The sequence below is a fragment of the Miscanthus floridulus genome, chromosome 9, assembly GCF_019320115.1.
Source record: "Miscanthus floridulus cultivar M001 chromosome 9, ASM1932011v1, whole genome shotgun sequence".
NCBI classification, from domain to species: Eukaryota; Viridiplantae; Streptophyta; class Magnoliopsida; order Poales; family Poaceae; genus Miscanthus; species Miscanthus floridulus.
The window spans coordinates 69954379-69976232 of record NC_089588.1 but is presented as its reverse complement, the minus strand read 5'-3'; the positions used below and the strand labels follow the sequence as shown (position 1 = coordinate 69976232).

The 21854-nt window shown below is 48.3% G+C and overlaps 2 protein-coding genes across 2 annotated transcripts; one reads left to right on the top strand and one right to left on the bottom strand.

Moving 5' to 3' along the window:
- Positions 1-1108: 1108 nt before the first annotated feature.
- LOC136480058 (putative inactive methylesterase 20) lies at positions 1109-21700 on the bottom strand. Its single transcript, XM_066477727.1, has 3 exons — positions 21299-21700; positions 1221-1355; positions 1109-1114 (listed from the first exon to the last, which is right to left on the bottom strand). Exons 1-3 carry the CDS (start codon positions 21698-21700, stop codon positions 1109-1111), a joined length of 543 nt encoding a protein of 180 aa, XP_066333824.1.
- Positions 10994-21217, top strand: LOC136483869 (uncharacterized). The gene is made up of 5 exons (XM_066481016.1): positions 10994-11101; positions 12348-12546; positions 12621-12767; positions 12853-12884; positions 21152-21217. The coding sequence occupies exons 1-5, from the start codon at positions 10994-10996 to the stop codon at positions 21215-21217; spliced, it is 552 nt and encodes a 183-aa protein (XP_066337113.1).
- Positions 21701-21854: the final 154 nt, after the last annotated feature.

Below are 21854 nucleotides of genomic sequence, written 5' to 3'. Positions count from 1 at the left end.
ATGGTAAATTTTATATATCCATCTCACGGTAAAACTAGGGTGTTAGGTTAAATTTAGAGGTCGGCGCCATGACCTATGACGCCGAGACGTTACCTCGGCTTGCCGCAATCCCGCAATAGGCTAGGCAGCGGGCATGCACTACCTCCGGTAGCATCGTCTCTGCCGCTCTGAATTGTCTCCCGGCACCCGCAGACGAACATGCCATGTCTCCATCACTAGTGGAATGAAACTGATCGAGCTGCATGCATCCTTCTCTGATCTCATGAATCGTGATGTGTGGGGTGGGGTTCTGATCGAACCTCGGCGTTGAGTCGGGCCGCGCCGAGGTTAGCGTCTCGGCGTCATCTGATCGCACGTCGAGCTATTGGGTCACGAAGCGTTGTTGGGCCGTTGGGCCGCGCGCCGGATGGTGGCAATAGCTCGGCGTGACTCCCCATAGCGCCGAATTTAGGTCTGTGGCGTTGGCTGACATGACGCCGACGTAGTGGGCCCCATGCGCCACCGTGTCGCTGTCGACCGGGGTCGTCCGTGACGTGGCAAGACCTCGGCGTCGTGTCAGTCGACGCCGACCCTCATACCTTGACGTCATGTTCTAAGACGCCTAAAAATTATCTATTTTCAGCAAACGTTTTGGCATAGGTCTTTTTGTAAAAAATGTTTTCAAAAGGGACCAAAATACAAAAATTTCACTCCATCTTCACACCTTCTGGCATTCTCTCTGTAGGTGGAGGCTACCACGGTGAATCCGAATAGTGGCCACATTGGCCAAATCTACAATGGGAGTGAGGACACCTGTTTTGGTTTTAAATCGATTTGTAGAAACAGAGATCTTGAGCATTTGTTATACCTATATAAATACGAATAACACACGTGTCTACTTGCCCGCCCCTCTACCTTTCCATTTGCATATTGCTATATTGTACGTTTACATTTACATATGTATTGCTATATATATAGAGGCGGTTGGGCACCACGCCTCTGCAAATTAGTCCAACCTGTCTTTGTAACTAGGTTCTGTAGTAGTACTATATATATTTATAAATCATAATTATTGATTGCAATTTTTGTTGTTTTTCTCAATATATGAGTACACCGAATACAGATGGCATCATTTCTAAATGTCAAGTACAATAAACTAAGTCTATGATGGCATAAACTAAACACTTTTTTTTTACAACATATGTACGTATAAACCAAAACTCTGCATATCTGTAATGTACCTCTTTGGAGGAGAGTTGGTACACATTCTGTTCCGTGAACTGTGGGCCGAACATGAAGGACGCTGGAAGTTTATCATCTGCATCTTGGGGTTTCATCTCGTTATCAAGCTGGGACACATGGAACCGCTCGGCATGCTGCAAGCAAAAGAGGAATTAGAAGTTGTTTGGTGGTTGTCACAAATTGTGATATCAATGAGAGGTACCAAGAAACTATAGTTTTAGAAACAGAAGAAACTATGGTTTTGAGAAAAGAGATTTAGACTCTGGAGTGGAGTTTCTAAATCTTAAAAAATATTGCAGTTTTATTACCAATACCCAGTTTTTCGAAAAGAACCTACAAAGATATATTTTGTGAAACAATGGTATTTGTTCTAAACTCCAAATGTACTTTGGATCCAAACAAGGGATTAATACTATTTTTGTTGCCAAGACTAACTCTTTTGATCTATCTCCTAATACTTTTGATCCATCTCCTAACATAAATATGACTTTGATTCACACCACTGTTTTCCCAAGTATTTGTGAAGCTTTTGACCCTGTTTGGAATAGAGAAAGAACAACAATGGAAAGAAAGAAAGAAACATATAGGAATTTATAAAAACCATGGTATGAAAATATTGAGATAAGGAAACACAAGAATTTCATAGGACTTGGTGTTTGAGATGTACGAATATTAAGTGGAAGATAGGAAACTTTAGAAGTGAACACAACTCTAGTTAGCTTTAACTTACCTACACGTACTTTCATTAGAAAGTCACTACTAACTAGGCTCATCAATGTCTCAAGGAAGGAGCTACAGAGTCTTGTTGCTTGTGCTTCACCGTGTTGATCTCGCATGACCATCAATAGCAATGCATGCTTCTCTCCTTAACCACAACTACTCTTCCTCTCTCTTCTCGTATTTGCCTCTCTGGATTCTGCTATCATCTACAGTACAAGACTAGAACACAAGAGGAAGGAGTTTGCCTTTGCAGTGCCTTAGCTTAGGGTTATAACTCACAAGTTGGCATTGTCTTGTTGGAATCTGTGATATGTGGTCTTAAATCGAGTTGAATGGAGTGGTCACTATGTCCCCTTATGTTGACTAGCTAGGCAAAAGCCCGATGGATACAAGCATGCCGGCCTAAGATCTTTCTTGAAGTTAGTATTCACTCGTGCGATTTCTCATATTATTGGAAACGCTTATATACGCTAAAAAGCTAAATATTATAAAATAATAAAAACTTGAAACAGACATATGGAATGTATCGGTATCGAAAACTACCATTCCAAAGATAAAACAGGAATCATCGTCGGAATGAAATTGGCAAGTTTACTAGTTCTACCGTGCCGGTCGGGAACCAAATTTCGGCTAGCCTCCACTGGCTCCTCAAATCAGAGTCGTGGCCTGGCTATAGTGGCCCAGAAGCAATCAAAGCTCACCTTGGTCTCGGCTAAATGATCAACGCGGTCCCTAAACTTGCGTTGGTGTGTTATTTCGGTCCCTAAAATTATAAAACGATCGTTTACGCCTTCAAACTCTGTTTAGGTGTCTAGATAGTCCAAATGGGTCTAGATCCGTAATTAGATGCTGATGTGGCACACTGACATATGGGCCCCACATGTCATATCATCTTCTTCCTCTATTCTCACGTGGCTATGGTGCCTATGTGCAGGTCCGTTCGCAGACGTCGACATGCTGCTCTCCGCCGCGAGCTGGCACCACCTCCCACCCACACGCGAGGCCGGTGGCAACTCGGCTGGCCCGGCGCAGCAGCCCCCACGCACGCCCTCGCCGGCGGTGGCGTGGCACTGCGGCAGCTCCCGTGCGCACTCGCCGGGGCTGGCGCGGCAGCCCGCGCACGGCTGGCTCGGCGCGACCGTCCGCTTGCTCACCTCCTCGCACCCAAGAATGATGTCTACGAGCTCGGGCCGCCGCCGCCGTCGACCGGCTCCACCATCAGCAGCAGCTCTCGTCCCTGACGTCGTCCAAGCAGCGATATCGGTCGCCCGCAGCCAGGGGCGATCCATTGGTGTACCGGCAGCCGTCACCAGTCGAGAGGGAGAAGGGGGGCTGGCTTGAGCCTGTACAATGGGCCGTTCCGGCGCTTCTGTGCATCGATCTCGGGCGCGCACCCAGGGGTGGGCGCGGCCGGCAGCATGGCTGGGCACGAGGGAGGTCAGGGGTGAGAGAGAGGGGGGAGGGAGGAGGAAGATGGATATGACAAGTGGGCCTCACATGTTAGTGCGCCATGGCAGCTCCTAGAATAGATCTGGACCTGTTTGGACTATTTTAACACCCGAACAGAGTTTGAGGGTTTAAATGATTGTTTTGTAACTTTAGAAACCAGGATAACACATCAGCATAAGTTTAAGGATCGCTGGTGCACTTTACTCAATGATCAATATCCCATCCCGCGTGGCCAGAGCGTGCTTAGTCTAAGTGGTGACTTGTATCAGCCAGATACCTACAAGGTTTAAGACGACACTACAACAAGAGTACCCATCCTCGATCATTACAAGTCGGAGACTTAGTGCTAAGAAGGATACAAAAAACCGACGGACGACATAAGCTACTCAGTCCATGAGAAGGTCCGTTCATTGTCACAAAAGTCACTGGACCAGGCACATACAAGTTAATAACCGAAGATGGAAGAGAAGTCAACAATACATGGCACATCAGCCAGCTAAGAAGATTCTACACGTAAAAACAACTCAAGAAAAAACAGATATGCAAGCCACAAGGGACCAACGTTCACAATCGACAAAGGACAATATTCCTCGACAACATATGTATTAGTTTATATTCATGATCAATAAAGATGATATTCATCCACAGCATATCTTGTCATGACTTTCAACGAGTTGTTTTCACCCGAAACAAAAAGCAAAATGGCTGAAAACATGCCTGAGCATTCCAGCCGAGAGCAAAATAGCTGAAAAGACGCTTGAGCCCGCCAATGAGGGTAGCTAAAAGCTAACACCCGAAACAAAAAGCAAAATAGCTGAAAACATGCCTGAGCATCCTGGCCGAGAGCAAAATAGCTGAAAAGACGCTTGAGCCTGCCGATGAGGGTAGCTAAAAGCTAACACCCGAAACAAAAAGCAAAATGGCTAAAAACATGCCTGAGCATCCCGGCCGAGAGCAAAATAGCTGAAAAGACGCTTGAGCCCGCCGATGAGGGTAGCCAAAAGCTAACACCCGAAACAAAAAGCAAAATGGCTGAAAACATGCCTGAGCATCCCGGCCGAGAGCAAAATAGCTAAAAAGACGCTTGAGCCCACCGATGAGGGTAGCTAAAAAGCTAACACCTAAAACTAGTCGACCGAAATTAAGCTTCAAAAGACCCTCCAGCTCTTCGTTCCGAAAAGCAAGAGGCTCGGAGGCTACATCCAGATAGGAGTACTTTTTCCTCAAAAAAGCACAAGCGCCACTCACGAAAGTACTCGGATGCCGAAGTTTGTCAAGGCAACATTCTATGCCGAGTCGTTTTACATGGCGCAGACGAAAGGTTATCAACACAAAGATCTACATCTAACAAGTCGTAGCGCGGTCAAAGCACTCGACGGATCACAAAAGAGGAAGAAAAGAAAAGTACTCGACAAATCAAAGGATTTCGTCAGGATAACGCACAGAGTTGTTTACAAGGCAGAGACGAAAACAGGACAAAGTACTCAGCAAGTCGAGTAACTCCAACCACACCCGGGCAAAGAATACATCAACAAAAATAAATAATCTTCATTTGAAGAGGAGTGTAATATTACAAGAGGCTGGTCAATCAAATCAGGCACTGCCATCAGGAAGGGAAATATCAATATTAAGACTGTCTACAATCCTACCGGCTAAACCTTCGACCTTAGGCTCCATCCTCTCGACGGCATCAAGGTATTCTTGGCTATCAGCTTCCTCTGCTATCTTGGACAGAGGCGCCTCTGGAGCAAGGACCCGGACCTGGGCCAGCACATTCTTGGTACATACTTGAGCACACTTCTTCACGAACTCTTGGAAACGAGTCGGAATCCGAGGAATGAACTGAGCCCAAGATTGCCCGTCATCCACTGGAGTCCGGAGAACATCAGCTATTGAACAAAAAGATTTCCACAAAATGTTCCAATTTTCAATAGCCGTTGCCAGCTTCCCAGACAAGCCTTCAATAGTTTTTTGGGCCTGCACAAGATCTCGGTCAGCTCCACGCCTAATTAGCTTAGCAAGGGCGAGTTCTTCCTCAGCATGAGTAATTACCTCCTCAGCCTTGTTATGACTAGAGCGGACAAGAGCCTTCATTTCATCGATACTCTCCGAGAGCTTCTGCTTTTCAACTCGGAGAACTAGACAAGGCACCGAAAAACAAGTCAGCGAAAAAAGAAGTCAAAATACAAGAAGAAACAAGCAGAACCCGCGGCACCTTTGCATTCATTCTTCGCAGACTCCACCGCGGCATCCCTCTGCTTCTCCGTCTCCACTACCCGGGCACGAAGGGTCTTCTCCTCCTTTTGGTGCATTTGACGCTCTGTCTCCAACTCAGCCCGGAGGAGGTCAAGATCGGCTTTCAGAGCGTTCACCTCAGAAGACAACTTTCTCTCATTTTCAGATGAGAAAAAGAAGCCAGAATGATCATGAGAGAAAGACTAAGCAAAAAGAGACAAAGAAAAACAAGGCGTAAGGATAGAAGAAAAATGAGCATACAAAGGAGGAGTAGCAGTAAAACTTACCTGGAGTTTTTCACCAAAAGAAGTCGCGAGGGTCGACAAGCTCCCCCAGGCTGCGGTCAGCTCCGATAGCCGATGGGTGGCATCGAACTGTTGCGCCACGTCATCGGTAAAAGAGGGACCGCCGGAAGCAAGAGAAGGGGAAGGAGAAGCCGGCTGGGGCGAGGAAGAAACGACCAAAGCAACCTCCCTAGAAGCCGAAGCCAATCCCTCAGAAGGACCCGACACGACAGCCACAGTCACCTCCGGGGCAGCCAAGTCCGCAACTTCGCCAGGTAGCTCCGAAGCCCCCGCAGCAACTTCACCAACAGTATGTTGCGAGTCCTGAGGCTCGGAACTCAATGGCACGGCGGAAGGCTAAGAAGAAGTCGATGAAGAAACGAGAGAAGACGAAAGACTGAAAAATGATAAAAGAGATCACCGATGAGAACCAGAAGAAGGAAGACAGAAGCAAAAGGATGAAACCAGAATTTACTCACCCAAACACTTTCTTCTTCGCGAAGCCAAAAGAAGGCCTCGCAGCGGGAACCACGACGGCGAAAACATCCCCGCCACCCGGCGACGGGAGCGGGATAGCAGATAACGGAGCCACGGAAGAAGTCGGGGCTGGAGCCGAGGAAGAACTCTGCACTGGAGGAGTGGTAGAGCTCGGTGCCAAAGCTACCAGAGAACTCGACACCGGAATTTCAGAAGAAGTCGGCGCGGGAGCCTCGGAAGAACTCATACGCGACGTTCGATTACTTCAAAAAGTTCAAGACTAAAAGTCAAGACAAAGAAGAGAAATTCAATGCAATAGGAATATGAAAAACAACTCACCGCTGCATGATGAGGGGTACTTCGTCATCCTCCTCCCCATCAGCCAAGGAAACCAGAGCACCTGCTGAAAAAAGGATAAAAAGTACTCGACTCAAGAGAGAAACAAGAAAACAAAGGAACAAAGAGTATTAAATGTGCTCACCTAAGAGCATGCTAGCAACAACTGGAGTACCTGAGGGAGTACTTGGTTTGCGAGGCTTCTTGGAGACAGGCAGGCCAGATGAAGACCCATCCATTCGCCCCCTCTTCGAGACACTACGAGGACCGCGAGGGACTAAACGAGGAACATATTCTTCATATACATCAACAAATCCGGAAGAAACTCCAGGAAGCGCTGTGGAGGTTGGGAACTTACTAATTACGGGAGCTCCAGCAAGTTTATCCCCAGTCTCCGCCATGGCAGGGAGAACATCAAGAGGGGTCGGGTCAACAAAGTTCCGCCCAAGCTCCTACGAAAAAGGGATAAAATAAGCAAGACAAGGAAAAGCTAAGCAAAAATGGATGCAGCAAGAGTACATAAAGTACCCAAACAAAGAGATAGACAACTCACAGCTGGGGGCGGGTTGTTGGTAGAGAACTCGGAGACAGCAGGAGGAATAACGCTCACTCCTTTTAGCATCTTCTGGAGACGCTCGAGTACCTCCTCACCGGTCAGCTCAAGAGCTGGGACCATGCGTGAAGGATCCTCGGCCCCAGAATACTCGAAGCCAAGGTGCTCCCGCTCTTTCAAAGGCTGAACTCGGCGATGAAGAAAGCTTGAAACAATACCGAAGCCGGTCAAACCCTGCTGTTTCAGCATACTAATCCTATCAAGGAGTGGCTGGATCACTTGAATCTCAGCAGGTGACTCAAGTTTCTTGTCCCATCGGTCATTCACCATAGGACTAGATCCAGAGTGGACGACAAGGGAAGGGATCAAATTGGCAGCGTAAAACCACTCGGCATGCCAATCTTTTACAGAATCGACCAGGTCATAGTCAAAAAACTTAATCTTAAGACCCTGGCGAAACTGAATCCCGCAACCGCCAAGAACGCTGGTTTCTTCACGGTGGGGTTGAGGTTTCAGACGAAAGAAAAAGCGAAAAAGAGATAGAGAAGGAGGGATTCCAAGGAAAGCTTCACAGAGATGAACGAAAACGAAAAGATGGAGAACGGCATTAGGGGTTAGATGGTTCAGACTAACCCCAAAATAACCAAGAAACTGATGAAGGAAGGCGGAAGCAGGAAGGCAAAGTCCGGCGCGGACAAAGGAAATGAAGAGGACAATCTCACCAGGACCCGGAGCAAGAACCCGATGCTCGCCCGGAACTCTCCATTCAGCGATGACTTTGCTTTGAATCAAGCCGTCACTGACGAGCTCGCGCAGCTGATCTTCGCTTGTTGTTGGAGTTGGCCAAACCTTCTGAGTAGCCCTCATGGCCACGAACTCTTGGTTCTCGATCAAAGAAAGGGATGACTCCTCATCCACGAAGGTCGCCTAGGACTTGCTCGCAGTTTTCTTCTTTCCCATGAACTAGCGGAAGCAAAAAGGCACTGGGGAAGATGAAGCTAGGATGGTGGTGCTCGGGCGACGGCGACGATGACGGCGGCGGATTTCTGAAAGCTAGGGTTTAAAGGCAAGAGCTGGACAGCAAAGGAAAGGAAGATAAAAGGTCTTTAAATAGATTTTTCAGTGATAAAAACGGCCCACAAGGCCCGTTAAAGCACCGTGTGAGAACGCAACGGTCCATTTACCGACGCAGCTAAAACGACGGAGGGCACAAATCCACACAACGGTACAAACCAATGGGCAGATTTCAGACGTATCTGTCCAGCACCACGGAAGGGTGATCAGATCACTACAAGAACAACCCGTCAACTAAGAAGAAAGAAAGGGCCACCTCGCAAGGAACAAAAGAACCCGGTTGTCGACGAAATATGGTCGGTAGTCTACCTAGGGGTATGCCCAAGGTAGTAGATTATCGGTAGACAGATGCGCAAGCCCCAAACAAGACGGTGATGCAAGACAGGCACGAGGTTTTATCTAGGTTCGGCCGCCAAGAAGGCGTAATACCTACGTCCTGCGTCTGATTTGTATTGCTGTATGTCAATGAGAGATGTTTTTTATAGGGGTCCCCTGCCCGCCTTATATAGTCCGGGGGGCAGGGTTACAGATCTGGAAACTAATCCTAGTCAGTTACAATTGCCATATGTGGCCGGATAAGGATTCCTATTCTAACCGACCAAGATCCTGCTTGGTCACCAAATCCATCTTGATTCCTTGTGCGGGACTCCGATCAGGTTAACTGGGCCGCACGTCGTCTTTCGGGTGGTCCGAACCCATCGATCCGGGCCAGCCCAAACTTAGCCGTAAGGGTGTAGGGGTTAATACCCCCACAGCTAGTCCCCGAGCATCATATATTATGCTGCGACACGCCATTTTACCCTTCTCCGACAAGTGAGGCTTGAGCCCTTGATGCCTCCGACCACCGTCATCACCGGAGAAGTAGGTTGTCCAAAGAATGTATGGTGCTCTTAAGAAAAAAGAAAAAGATTTCTTGTTCTGAGAAGTGTGCCCACTTGTATTTCTGAAAAGAAATGTAAGTGGTCTTGAAGCATAGTGTCCTTGAACATCAGAAGCGTAGGGGTCGAAAAACAAACACATTCACCGCAAGGTGAATTGTGCCCACTTAGTCCCCGAGCCTGGTAGTAGGTGACGTAGGCACATGGTGCCAGGGTCTAAAAAGAAATTCCACTGAAGTTAATAATCCGATTGCCGTACAGGCCAAACAAGATGCACCGGCAGGTGCATCGTACCGACGTAGTCCCCGAGCTTGCTGGAAGGCGAAGTATGAGCCTTGTAGCAAGGTCTAAAGAAATGTCTCTCAACTGTATGTGAGCACAAATCACATGTTGTCGAGGAAAGCAAAACTCCGAGTAGTGGTCGGGATAGTCCCCGAGCACAGCAGTGGTCGTAAAAAGTCACCGTGGTCGGAGCAGTCCCCGAGCATAGTAGTGGTCTGAGCAGTCCACGATCGCGTGCGCCGCTTGTACTATTATTTGGTGTATTTATTTGTCGCCTTATTCTGCCAAGCCCAATCTGACACGTCTGGTCAAAAAGCAAACAGGTATAGCACGACGTTCTGCCCTCTTACTCTTTCTGGCAAACTGTCGCTTGGCACCTGTATGGAGGTGCGTCAGTGTGGGCCCTCTCACTTTATCATCGAAGAGGCACGTACACGGTAAACAAAGGGGTGCATTTATTGGCGTAGATCTCGAGGTGGTGTGAACAACCGTCCGCTGCGCATGCGCACGTCTCCCAAGAAACTCGGGCGGACGAAACGATGGAACTCTTTGTTATTTATAATGTAGATCTGGTAAGTTACTGACACCGTTCCCCATTGTCATTCGCCACCACATCCTTCATCTCCCTCTTGCCGAAACCCTATTCCTCCGATAATCACCGCCAACCCCTTCGCCACCGCATCTACCCCCTTAGAAAGGATAGACTAATGGCGAAGAGAGACGCCCAGAAGAAAGGCGGAGTCATGGCGAAGGAGTGGTGGAAGTCATGGAGCAATGAACAGACCATCGAAGACCTCGTCGCCATGGGGGTGCTCCACAACAAGGCACTCGCTGGATGGCGTGCGCCAGAAGGAGAAAGCTTCCCCGATCCACAACCAGGTGAGATTATGGTTTTCGAAGATTTCTTCAAGCGGGGTTTTGGGATTCTAGTGCACCCCTTCCTTCAGGGTCTCTGTTTGTATTACGAGATTGGGATTTGCAATCTGCATCCCAACTCGATTCTTCTTGTCTCCACCTTCATCCATCTCTGCGAGGCTTATGGTGGCTTCCAGCCCCATTTCGACCTCTTTCGCCACCTGTTCTGTCTTCGGAAGAAAGGGAGCGGTGGCTCGAAGATCGCCGGAGGCGTCTACCTGAACCTGCACGACGGCATGAAGGCTCAATACTTGCACTGCCCCTGGAACACCTCACTGGATGAGTGGTACAAGAAGTGGTTCTACATCCGTGAAGAGCCAAACACCATCACCCTGTGCGACGTGGGGCTGATTCCAGAGAAGAAGAATAGCTGGTCGGAGAAGCCCGAGAACTTGGAGCAGATCGCCGAACTGCTCGGGATGATCCCATGGGGAAGGCTCGATGGCCCAAGCGTGGTCGGCAACTTCATCAGCCAAAGAATCCAGCCCTGCCAGAAGAGGATTCATCCTGGCTTCGAGTACCAAGGAGGCGCTGATCCAACGAGGACCAGGAAGGAGCCGCTTGACAAGATGGAAATCAAGGCTAGGATTGGAGAGCTGTTCAACCTGGCCGATCCCAATTATGTCGGGCTGAACACCATCGAGCATGCCTTCAAGCTGGCTCGACCTCCCCCAAAGGTAAATGATGCCACCTTTCAACTGTAGAGTCATGCTGTGGCAAGAAAATAACTGTTTGTCCCCATTTTGTGTCTCAGTATAATGGTCGTGACCGGGCAGCAGTGTTCGTGTCGCCTCCCCCCGGTGTAGAGTGGCCGCAAGCTACCGGCCCAGCCACCCAGACCAGCGCCAGGACCGACGATGTCCACTGGGCGGTACTCGAGACTGTAGAGGACGCATCAACCAGAGCCGCTGGCAAGCGTCCGGCTGCCAGCAAACGACGCTAAGCCATCTTCCCCCTGTCGGACGACGAAGCAGAGGACGCGGACATCTGCCGGCTTGTCCCTCGAAAGAGGAGAAGGCAAATGAGACCGACGGAGCAGGATGGCTCCTCTGGGCCAGCAGTGGTCACATCACCGACCACTGCAACACAGAGGACAAACAAAGGAAACGTCAAGCATCATACCCCGACGCCTATACCGGAGGTGGAAAGGGCCCCGATGGAAACTGCCGAGCAAGCAGAGCAGGGGCGGTCGAGGAGACGTTCCTTCGCCACATCATTCCGCAAGTCAAAGCTGTAAGTATTTATATTTTTGATGTAAGCTTGCAATTGGCATTGGATACTATTATCTTCTGAATTTGTCTCTGATGCATTAGATCGGCATCCACCGAGAGCCCCGACCAGCTAGCCGGGTGCGGCGCAACGTCGTCAATAACGGTGGGACAAACTGCCCAGCAGCCAGCCGTGGAGGAGCCCGTAGTAGGAACTCTGCCTGGACCTCAGTAGGCAGACGACCAGATGCCAGTCCCCGAGCGGCTGGTTGAGAAGACAACCGAGCAGGGTACAAGTGCTCCGAGCACGAACCTTGCTGAGGCGGATAACATGGCGCCAAGGGAACCGGATCTAGTCGAGGAGCAGCAGCCAGAAGTGGCCTAGAGCGTTCTTGCCGATGCGACGGCTCGTGGAAAAGCCCTGGTGGTCGTGGAGTCTACAGACTCCAGACCAGCACCGCCTCCCGAATAGGAGGTTGAAGAAGAAGAAGTAGAAGAGGTCCTGGGCCACCCCCAAGATAGGCGATAACATGTATATGTGTCGCGCTATCGGAACGATGAATGGGTTATGCACGAGGAAATCCCAGAGGTCGAAGAGACCCTAAGAGTCGAACGGGCAGCCAAGCGTCTGGTGACAGAAGTCCAGGTATGTTTGGCTTGAATCATTGACCCTGTTATGTGGTCGAACTGTCTGACTTAGCTTGTCTGTATGCAGGACTTGATGAAAACCGCAAAATACCGAAAAAGGTGCTTCGACCAGATTGAAGGAATCACGGCAACCAATAAGGAACTGGCGTCCGAAGTGGAACGCTTGCGGCGCCAACTTGAAGCCGCCGACCAGGAGAGGACAAAGCGAGAAGCACAAAATCAAAACCTGGTCGGCCAGCTCAATAACAAAGAGCTGGAGAAAACAAGTAAGTTTTCACCTTATCATAGCAAGTGCAAGACTTGTGTTATTGTGTTCTTGGCAGTAACAGCTGTAATGCAGGTTTAGAAGCTGAAGTGACCCGCCTCCAGGGGGAAAATAGCCGTGTGACCGCAGAATGTGGTCGCCTGAAGGAGGACAACAAGAAACTGGCACGCAGCCAGTCTGAACTCCAAGACCATACTGCCAAAATGAAGGATGACCTGAAAAGTAAGCATTCCAGACCACCTTTCTCACTCTGTCACCCACCTTGCCTTATCGTGTCATCACATTTGATGTCTTGTACTGCGTTCAGTTTTGAAAGTCAATGCCAAGAGGCACCTAGAGGCCATGATCAAGGAGCGTGACGACTGGAAAGCACGATGCCTCAAGGCCACCGAGGAGCGAGACACGTGGAACAAGCGGTGCCAAGAAATGGCAACTGGCATTGTGCCCGTCCTCGACCTTATCGACCCGGCGCTCACAGAGGAAGAGCGAAGGACGCCCCAGCTCAGACTGGTCGAGAGATGCAAACAAGCATGGGGATGGTTCCAAGAGTTTGTGAAGGAGGCGGGTGAGTACACGGGTGCCCATGTGCTAAGCATGGTGCGTGCTCATTACCCCCTGATCGATCTCAAACGCCTGGAGGCTGGGTACCCGAAGGAGATAGACCCAGACAAGGCAGAAGAGCTTCGGACGGCCCAACTGGACTTGTCGTCAAAGATAATTGGTGATATTAACCTGTGTGGAGGTGGGACAGCACCTGTACAGGGTATGCCATCGACAAGCCAGCTGGAAATGCCATCAGCTGCAAGCCAACCGACGAAGCCTGCGGTCTCGACCAGCCAGGCACCGGCGGGGCCATCCCCTTCAGCTCGACTACCGCAAGAGTCCCCGAGACTCGAGTAGGGTATCAGAGGCAGCGAGCAGTAAATGCCATGCGCCCCGACCAGCCAATGTAATAGGCTTAGAGCTGTAGAAGGAGGACATAGTTGTGTTATTGTAAACTGGAGCCTCTTTAGGCAAGCTTGTAATAACGTAACTGTATATCATTATAAGCTTGTTTGCTTTATACAAAACATATTTAAGCTTGAAATTTTTTGTTGGTGTAACTAAGTGGGAACGTGTTAACGTTCTGTTTAGTTGTACCATTTTGCTCGACACATCATCCTGAAGAGTTTGTGCGGCCCTAGTTTGGCATGTGGTCGGAGTGTGAGGTACTATGACCTGTGCACACATGGACATGGACAAGTCAAACCAGGGAGGACCTGCCGATCACCCGCAACGTAGAGAGTGGATCCCGTGCACGTGTTGGGAGGAACCGGAGACAGGGCCGGCTCCGAAAACCGTAGAAGGAGTGGTGGTCGGCTTGTACTGGCTAAGGATGGCAACGGGGACCCGATACCCGATACCCGACGGGTATTTGATCCATTAGGGGATGGGGATGGGATCATATCTTTACCCGTGGGGATCTAAATGGGCAAGAATCCATACCCGACGGGTATAGCGGGTACGGGAACGTTCCCTGTTTACCCGTCCCCGTTACCCGTTGGGGAACCCGACTATTTGAGCTGGCATGCGAGTATTAGGCCCAAAGAAGCTCAACATAGATATTTTGCTCCAAATCTGAACAGTCATATATATAATTTGTGTGTTTTAGGAACCCTCGTTCAATTTTTCCTCACCATCTCCGCCAGCAGCACAAGCATGCCTATCTCATGAGCGCTCGTGCCCATCGCTTCCTCAGTTCAGTCTCTCTGCCACCTTTGCTCGTCCTCCTCGCAACCTCGCTCCTTCTCCTCGGCATCTCCGAGACTCCGACACTTATACCCGGGTGAAGAAGAAACGTCTCCGATTACAAAACTGCGACCCCAAGTGTCCTTGTTTATCGGGTATGCAGTACCCGTCGGGTATCTGTTACCCGACCGATACCCGACGGGTACGGGGATGGGCAAGAATCTATACCCGAGACAGTTAATGGGGATGGGGACGGGATGAATTCTCCGTAGCGGGGAAGAGAACGTTCCGGCGATACCCGACGGGTATATACCCGTTGCCATCCTTAGTACTGGCTAAGTTACAATAACCATAAAATTCGGAGTGACACATTAGAATGGTCGGAGAAATCATAATTGCTTTATTAAAGTAAATCGAAAATACAAGTAGAGTACATATCTCAGTAGTTAAGCATAGAAACGTCTAAGCTTGTCGATGTGCCACGAGTTTGGTACGTCCGTGCCGTCCAGGTGAGCTAACCTGTAAGACGTTGGACGTGTGACTTCCTTGATCATGAAGGGTCCCTCCCATGGGGTTGCGAGTTTGTGGACACCAGCCTGGTTCGTCTTCCACTTCAGGACTAAGTCCCCGACCACGAAGAAACGCTCTTTAACGTTCTTGTTGTAGTACCTGCGCAAAACAGCAAGGTATTTGGCCGTGCGTACACAAGAATCGAGCCTTGTCTCCTCTGCGCTGTTGACTTCTAGCTCCCGTACTTCATTGACCTTGCCCTCGTCGAAGTTCTCTACCCGTGCTGATCTAAAAGCTATATCTGGTGGGAGGACTACCTCAGCGCCGTAAACCATAAAGTATGGTGAGACGCCGGTGTTACGACTGGGCTGAGTTCGGAGGCCCCAGACCATGGCTGGTAACTCCTTGAGCCATCTTCCTGGAGCTTTGTCGTTTTCTCTGTACATCCTCTTCTTTAGTGCGTCCAAGATCATGCCATTTGCCCGCTCGACTTGTCCATTAGCCCTAGGGTGCGCCACCGAGACGTATTTTACTACTATGCTCCTTTCATCGCAGAAGTCCCAAAAAGCGTTCCCGGTGAACTGAGTACCCAGATCAGTAATGATGCTGTTGGGTACGCCGAAACGGTGGATGACCTGGTCGAGGAACGTGACAGCCTTCTCTGAGGATGCCTATACTAGAGGCATGTATTCTATCCACTTAGAAAATTTGTCAATTAGCACGAAGACGCATGTAAATTTTCCATGAGCCGGTTTGAAAGGCCCGATCATGTCTAGTCCCTAGCACGCGAACCGCCAAGAGGCTAGAATCGTCTGGATCTCATGTGCTGGTACATGGGTTCTCTTGGCGAAGAACTGACAACCCTCACAGCGGCGGACTAACTTCTCTGCGTCGGCTACTGCTGACGGCCAATAGAACCCTGCTCGGAAAGCCTTACCGACCAGTGTTCTTGAGGCCGCGTGGTTGCCGCAGGAGCCAGAGTGGATTTGGTCCAGGAGATGCTCACCTTCCTCCTGGGTTATACACTTCATCAAGATTTCCTCCTTTGCGTTTTTGCGCCATAACTTGCCATCGATGAGTAGATACTACTTACTGCGACGCATCAGTCGCTCGTTTTCTGTTCGATCAGTATAACCGCTACCATCTGTTAAGTACTTGATGAAAGGTGTCCTCCAGTCTGGCTTATGAGTGGTCGGAAGCGGCTCGGTTGTGCTTGTTGCCAGAACCGTAGCCACTAGTTGCTGGTCTAGAGCTTTGTCGACCGTAGAATCTTCGTTTTCGATGGAAGGCGTGAGCAGGTCTTGGACGAATACGCCATGTGGGATTTTGGCTCGGGATGATCCTAACTTTGACAACGCATCCGCTGCCTGGTTCTTGTCCCGGACCACATGTATGTACTCGATGCCATAGAACCTGCCTTCCAGCTTTCTTATTGATTTGCAGTATGCGTCCATCTTTTCGCTGGTTGTGTCCCAGTCCTTATTGAGTTGGTTGATGACCAGAGCCGAGTCTCCGTAGACATAGAGACGTTTAACACCAAGCTCAACCGCAATGCGTAAACCATGCAGGCATGCTTCATACTCGGCGGCGTTATTAGATGCTGGGAAATAAATCCTGAGGACGTACTGGAGCTGCTCCTTGGATGGTGACACGAAGAGAACTCCTGCTCCCGCACCGTCAATGTTGAGAGAACCGTCGAAGTACATCGTCCAATATTCGTCGGATCCCGGAGAGGCAGGCGTGCTTAAGTCTGTCCACTCGACGATGAAATCGACGAGTGCCTGAGACTTGATTGTAGTACGGCTTGCAAATTCCAATGAAAAGGGGCATAGCTCCATTGCCCATTTGACGATGCGTCCGTTCGCATCCTTATTGCGAATGATGTCCCCCAAAGGATACTCGGTCATGACCACCACACGATATCCGTCGAAGTAATGTCTCAACTTTCGGGATGTTATCAGTATGGCGTAGAGCAGTTTCTGAATCTGTGGGTACCTGGTCTTGGATTCATTGAGTACCTCACTAATGAAATAAATTGGCCGCTGTACCTTGTAGGCGTGGCCCTGCTCGTCGCGCTCGACCACCATTGTAGTGGAAACCACCCGATCGGTTGCCGCAATGTAAAGTAGGAGAGTTTCGTCTTCTCTGGGAGCAGTAAGTACGGGGGTGATGTGAGGTATTCTTTTAGCTGCGTGAAAGCAGCGTCTGCTTCCTCCGACCACTCAAACTTCTCGGATGCTTTGAGTAGTTTGAAGAACGGTAGCCCTTTTTCTCCTAACCTTGATATGAAACGGCTTAGAGCGGCCATGCATCCGGTAAGCTTCTGGACATCTTTCACCTTTTTTGGGGGCTTCATGTCTAAGACAGCTTTGACTTTCTCCGGGTTAGGGCGTATGCCATCGTAACTGACGACGTTGCCGAGCAGTATGCCAGAAGGAACGCCAAAGATACACTTCTTTGGGTTTAATTTCCATTGGAACGTATTGAGGGCTGCAAAGGTGCGTTCTAGATTGTCAACAAGGGTACGTGCTTCCTTGGTTTTGACAACTACATCGTCAACATAAGCCTCGACGAGGCCGTCTTTTATCTCGTCGTTGAGGCAGGCCTGTATAGCGCGCTGGTAGGTAGCTCCAGCGTTTTTGAGCCCGAACGACATAGTCGTGTAGCAGTAGGCGCCGAACGACATACCCCCACACCGGTTATTTAAGATAGAACTCGGTAATCTCATGAACGACAGGGATCACAGCAGAAAAGTAAGGGACAACTCAGAAGACAAGATTCGTTCCATTACAAGCGACTTCAAAAATAGAAGATTACAAATCTTACAAGACCCAACGAACTCGGTACCACGAAAAGCAAAGTAGCAAAGAGGAACACGGACACGGCTAGGCTCTGGAACGACTACGTGTCCCAAATTGCTACTCGGAAGGACAAACCGCCATCAGATACACTATTTTCTTCAAAGGACGGACGCAGTGCATCCAAGGCGGAAATCAACAGCATGGCAGGACAACATGGAGCAGAGAAGGCCGGCGGGCATCTATCTACCCAAGACCGATGTGATGCTGGATATGGTGTTGATCTGCACCGGACAGTCTCAAGACAGGCGACGAGGATCAACCCAGAACTGTCAGATGAAGGAACGAAGCCCACATCACAAGACTTCCTCCAACTACCGCCACGTACATCCTGGCACAATGCTGTCGCGGGATTAGCCTACCTCTAATCCCTATCACAAGACTTCCTCCAGCTACGACAAGACACACAGGAACTACAAAATATGCCCGGGGGCTACTCAACTTCACAAACTACCATATCCATGACTACAAAGACTTCAGGCCACGCAATAGAATGCACAATGATTCAAAAACAAGCACCACAGGAGGGTATTTATAGACCAAAAGAGCGGTGCACATGAACCGGGAGCACCAAAGGTAAAGACCTGACAAAGGAAACAGTGAAAAGATAGAACTCAATGAAAAAGGACTCAGGCGTGAAGGAACAGTGACCAAGGACAAGCATATTCGGAAGGATATACCACTACGGTACAACCCGTCAACAAACAACATTTAAACTCAACCACCACCATACAACTACATCTGACAACAGCAGACTATCAAAGAATACGCCAAGACCTCGCATCCGAGTTCTTCCTAAACAAAACAACACGGATATACGCTCGGGGGCTCGGCCAGCATCATAGCTTAATCAACACTAAGCTAGGGAGCTCAGCCTTCATTTCAACTACTCCCGGCGGCTCGGAACCAAAGACAAAGGACCAAGAAGACAAGAAACTCAAGACTACAACGACGACAACACATCAAGACTCTTCATCCGACTTCTTTTCTAAAGAGAAAAACTCGGAGAAAGCTCGGGGCTGCGGGATACATAGCCCCAGAATTTTTTGAAGACAAGAATATGGACCCTCCAACTTTTGCTAGCAAAAGCAAGAGGCTCGGGGGCTACACTCAGTAAGTGCAATTTTTGCGAAAAATTGCACCCACCAAAAAAGAACCTGGACATAAGCTCGGAGGCTGCATGACGCAAAACTACTCGGACGATGACATAATCCAAGTCTAGGGGACTACTTCAGAACACAAGCTTTCAAACAACATAAAAGATTCAAGACCCTCCAACTTTTTGTTCCAAATAGCAAGAGGCTCGGGGGCTACACTCAGTGAGTGCCCTTTTTCTTCGAAAAAGCGCACGTCACCAAAAGACTTCCTCAACGCAGACCACTTCAAGACATTACGACAAAAAGAACCCGGAATGAGCCATATTCGAGTTCTTTTTGACAAAACTTCAACGAACAATCAGAGCAACTTCAAGACAAGATCCTCCAGCTTCTTGTTCCAAATAGCAAGATGCTCGGGGGCTACAACCAGATAGATGTACTTTTTCTTCAAAAAGCACTCACCACTCGAAGATCCCAAGAAGCGCTACAAGGTTTCACTCCAGAAAGCACTCGGATGACGTTTGTTCTTACTCAACAAGACCTGAAGGAGCAAAATGAGACTTTCAGAGCTCAACCATGAAGTGCTCGGGGGCTTGTCGATGCGGGGCCCACAGGATACCCCACAAGGGAGAAAGAAGATCTAGTCTAACTAGGATTCTTCCCATGTAATCTTAGTAGTAGTACTATTAAGTAATCCTACTAGGAACTCTCATTGTAAACCGACTAGGACTCTGGCCTCCTGACTATATAAAGGAGGGCAGGGCTCCTGGAGGAGGAGGACGACAATTGTACAACACAACACTTCATAATCAATCCAACGTAGAGGCTAACGTCGGCTGGACGTAGGGTTATTACTCGATCCACGATCGAGGGCCTGAACCAGGATAAATCGACTGTCTCTTGCGTTAACCATCGAGTTCAGCATACGCCGGAGCCCGAACATACTGCCCCGGGTACCCCCGTGGCAGGCTATCGGTGGTAAAACATCGACAGTAACCCAGCGTTACCCGTTATGTTTAGGGTTGCCTCAACTTGGATTAAGTGTAGGGATGAAAGCTGAACGGGTATTTCTCCATATCCGTTCTTTCTGAAAGAGTCAAAATCCTTCATGGATAGCCTGTATCTAAATCAAAATGTTTAATATACGTACTATATATGAGTCCGAATATGAAACAGATTTCTGATATGTATACGAGATAGATACCAATATCTGATGTGGTCTGAGATCCGAGAATAAATATGAGATAAAATGCAGGATCACTGATATCCGATTTCATGTCTTATTAAACATATGGGATAGAAGAGAAAAGTGGAGGGAGATGGGAGAATAGAAAGCTGGCAAAGACGATACTAGATAATGACTCATTGACAGTTTTATAGATGCGTAGTACTTGGGTTCTAACTAGGCCACGTTTTGACTAGGATGGGCAGAGAAACCTTTCATCATGGTTTGCATTATTGGTACTATTTTTTCTTCCTACGTACACAAAGAAAGTCTTGTTATAATTAATCTAGTGATAATTTTTTAATGTTTATTCCTTTTCAGTTTGTTTTTCCATAAACCTTTATCCTAACAAGCAATTAATAGAATTAATGACCGAAAGAAAATCATTTGTATTAGAGCATCTCCAAGACTCAGAAAAATAAAATTAGTGTAAATATTAACTTTTATGAACGCCCTGGTTATCATATATATTAGTTCTAAAATTTTATAAAAAAGTTGATAAAACATAACTAAACAAATATATAACATTTTCATCGTTGTTTGCCAATGTTTAATAGTTTTTTCCTCCCGTTGCAATCTACGGGCATATTTGCTAGTACTAGATAATGACTCATTGATAGTTTTATAGATGTGTAGTACTTGGGGGTTTTGACTGGGATGGGCAGAGAAACCTTTCATCATGGTTTGCATTATTGGTACTATTTTTTCTTCCTACGTACACAAAGAAAGTCATGTTATAATTAATCTTGTGATAATTTTTTAATGTTTATTCCTTTTCAGTTTGTTTTTCCATAAACCTTTATCCTAACAGGCAATTAATAGAATTAATGATGGAAAGAAAATCATTTGTATTAGAGCATCTCCAAGAGTTTTCAGAACCCATTTTTTAGCAAGATTTAAAAAATTGCTCTCCAACAACTCCCAATCGTTCCATACTTGGGAAAATTGATCCAATTGTGTGGAAATATATGTACACATATCGATAGGCCAATCTAGTGGTGGAAGGACGTGGAGAAGAATGATGAGTATGACAGAGTTGACAATGTAAATGCACAATATACAAACAAAATATAAAAAGTGCTAAGGTGATTTATAAATAGTCCTGATATAAATTTGTCTTATATATTTTAGAGCTGAGATTTTGAAAAGTTAAACGAGCCTAACTAATATGTTTTTAACTTTTTTTAGCTACTTGAAAAACGTATTGATTTACTAATTAATTATTTGGAAACTATTAGAGATGCTCTTAGATGAAGTTCTATATAGATTCTTAAAAAAAGATAACTATTGTAGATTTCATCAACTTGGAGTAGAATGCACCACAAATGCATTTACCTGTTGGAGCACGTGCGATGGCGGCGACATGCAGTCCGGCATGTAGGCGCACAGGAACACCGTGGCAGCGACCTTGCTGGGGAACTCCTCCGCGGCGAGCACGATGCTCAGGCCGCCCAGGCTGTGCCCCACGGGGACAGCCTTCTCCCCATCGGGAAGCCAACGTAGCGCGTCTAGCAGTGGGCCGGTGTAGTCCCGGAACATCGGTATGTCACGCAGTCGTCCGCCGTCGACGCCCGACGCGGCGAGGTCCGGCGCCACGATATGATAGGAACGCCCGCCCGGAGACAAGGACAACAGCCTTGCCACCACCTTGTACCAACACCAACCGTCGTGGCAAACGCCGTGGACGAGGATGATGTGCGTGGCGCTGGTGCTGCTCTTCGTGGCCGCCTCCGCCATGGATGCTCCTTTGTAGACCTTACGAGTGCGATATGGGTTTAATCTGTTGCGTGTGGGCGGATTCGATAACTCCGAGTGGCTATACACTTGTACATCATATATATATATATCATCACACTTAACAGGATTTTTTTTCTTCCAAAACTAAAAAGAC

Coding starts and splice junctions, on each gene's coding strand:
- LOC136483869 (XM_066481016.1), top strand. CDS start 10,994: ATGGAAATCAAGGCTAGGATTGGAGAGCTGTTCAACCTGGCCGATCCC. Junction 11,102..12,347: donor TGGCTCGACCTCCCCCAAAG/GTAAATGATGCC, acceptor GTCTGTATGCAG/GACTTGATGAAAACCGCAAA. Junction 12,768..12,852: donor AATGAAGGATGACCTGAAAA/GTAAGCATTCCA, acceptor TACTGCGTTCAG/TTTTGAAAGTCAATGCCAAG.
- LOC136480058 (XM_066477727.1), bottom strand. CDS start 21,700: ATGGCGGAGGCGGCCACGAAGAGCAGCACCAGCGCCACGCACATCATC. Junction 1,356..21,298: donor CATCGCACGTGCTCCAACAG/GTAAATGCATTT, acceptor TTTTGCTTGCAG/CATGCCGAGCGGTTCCATGT.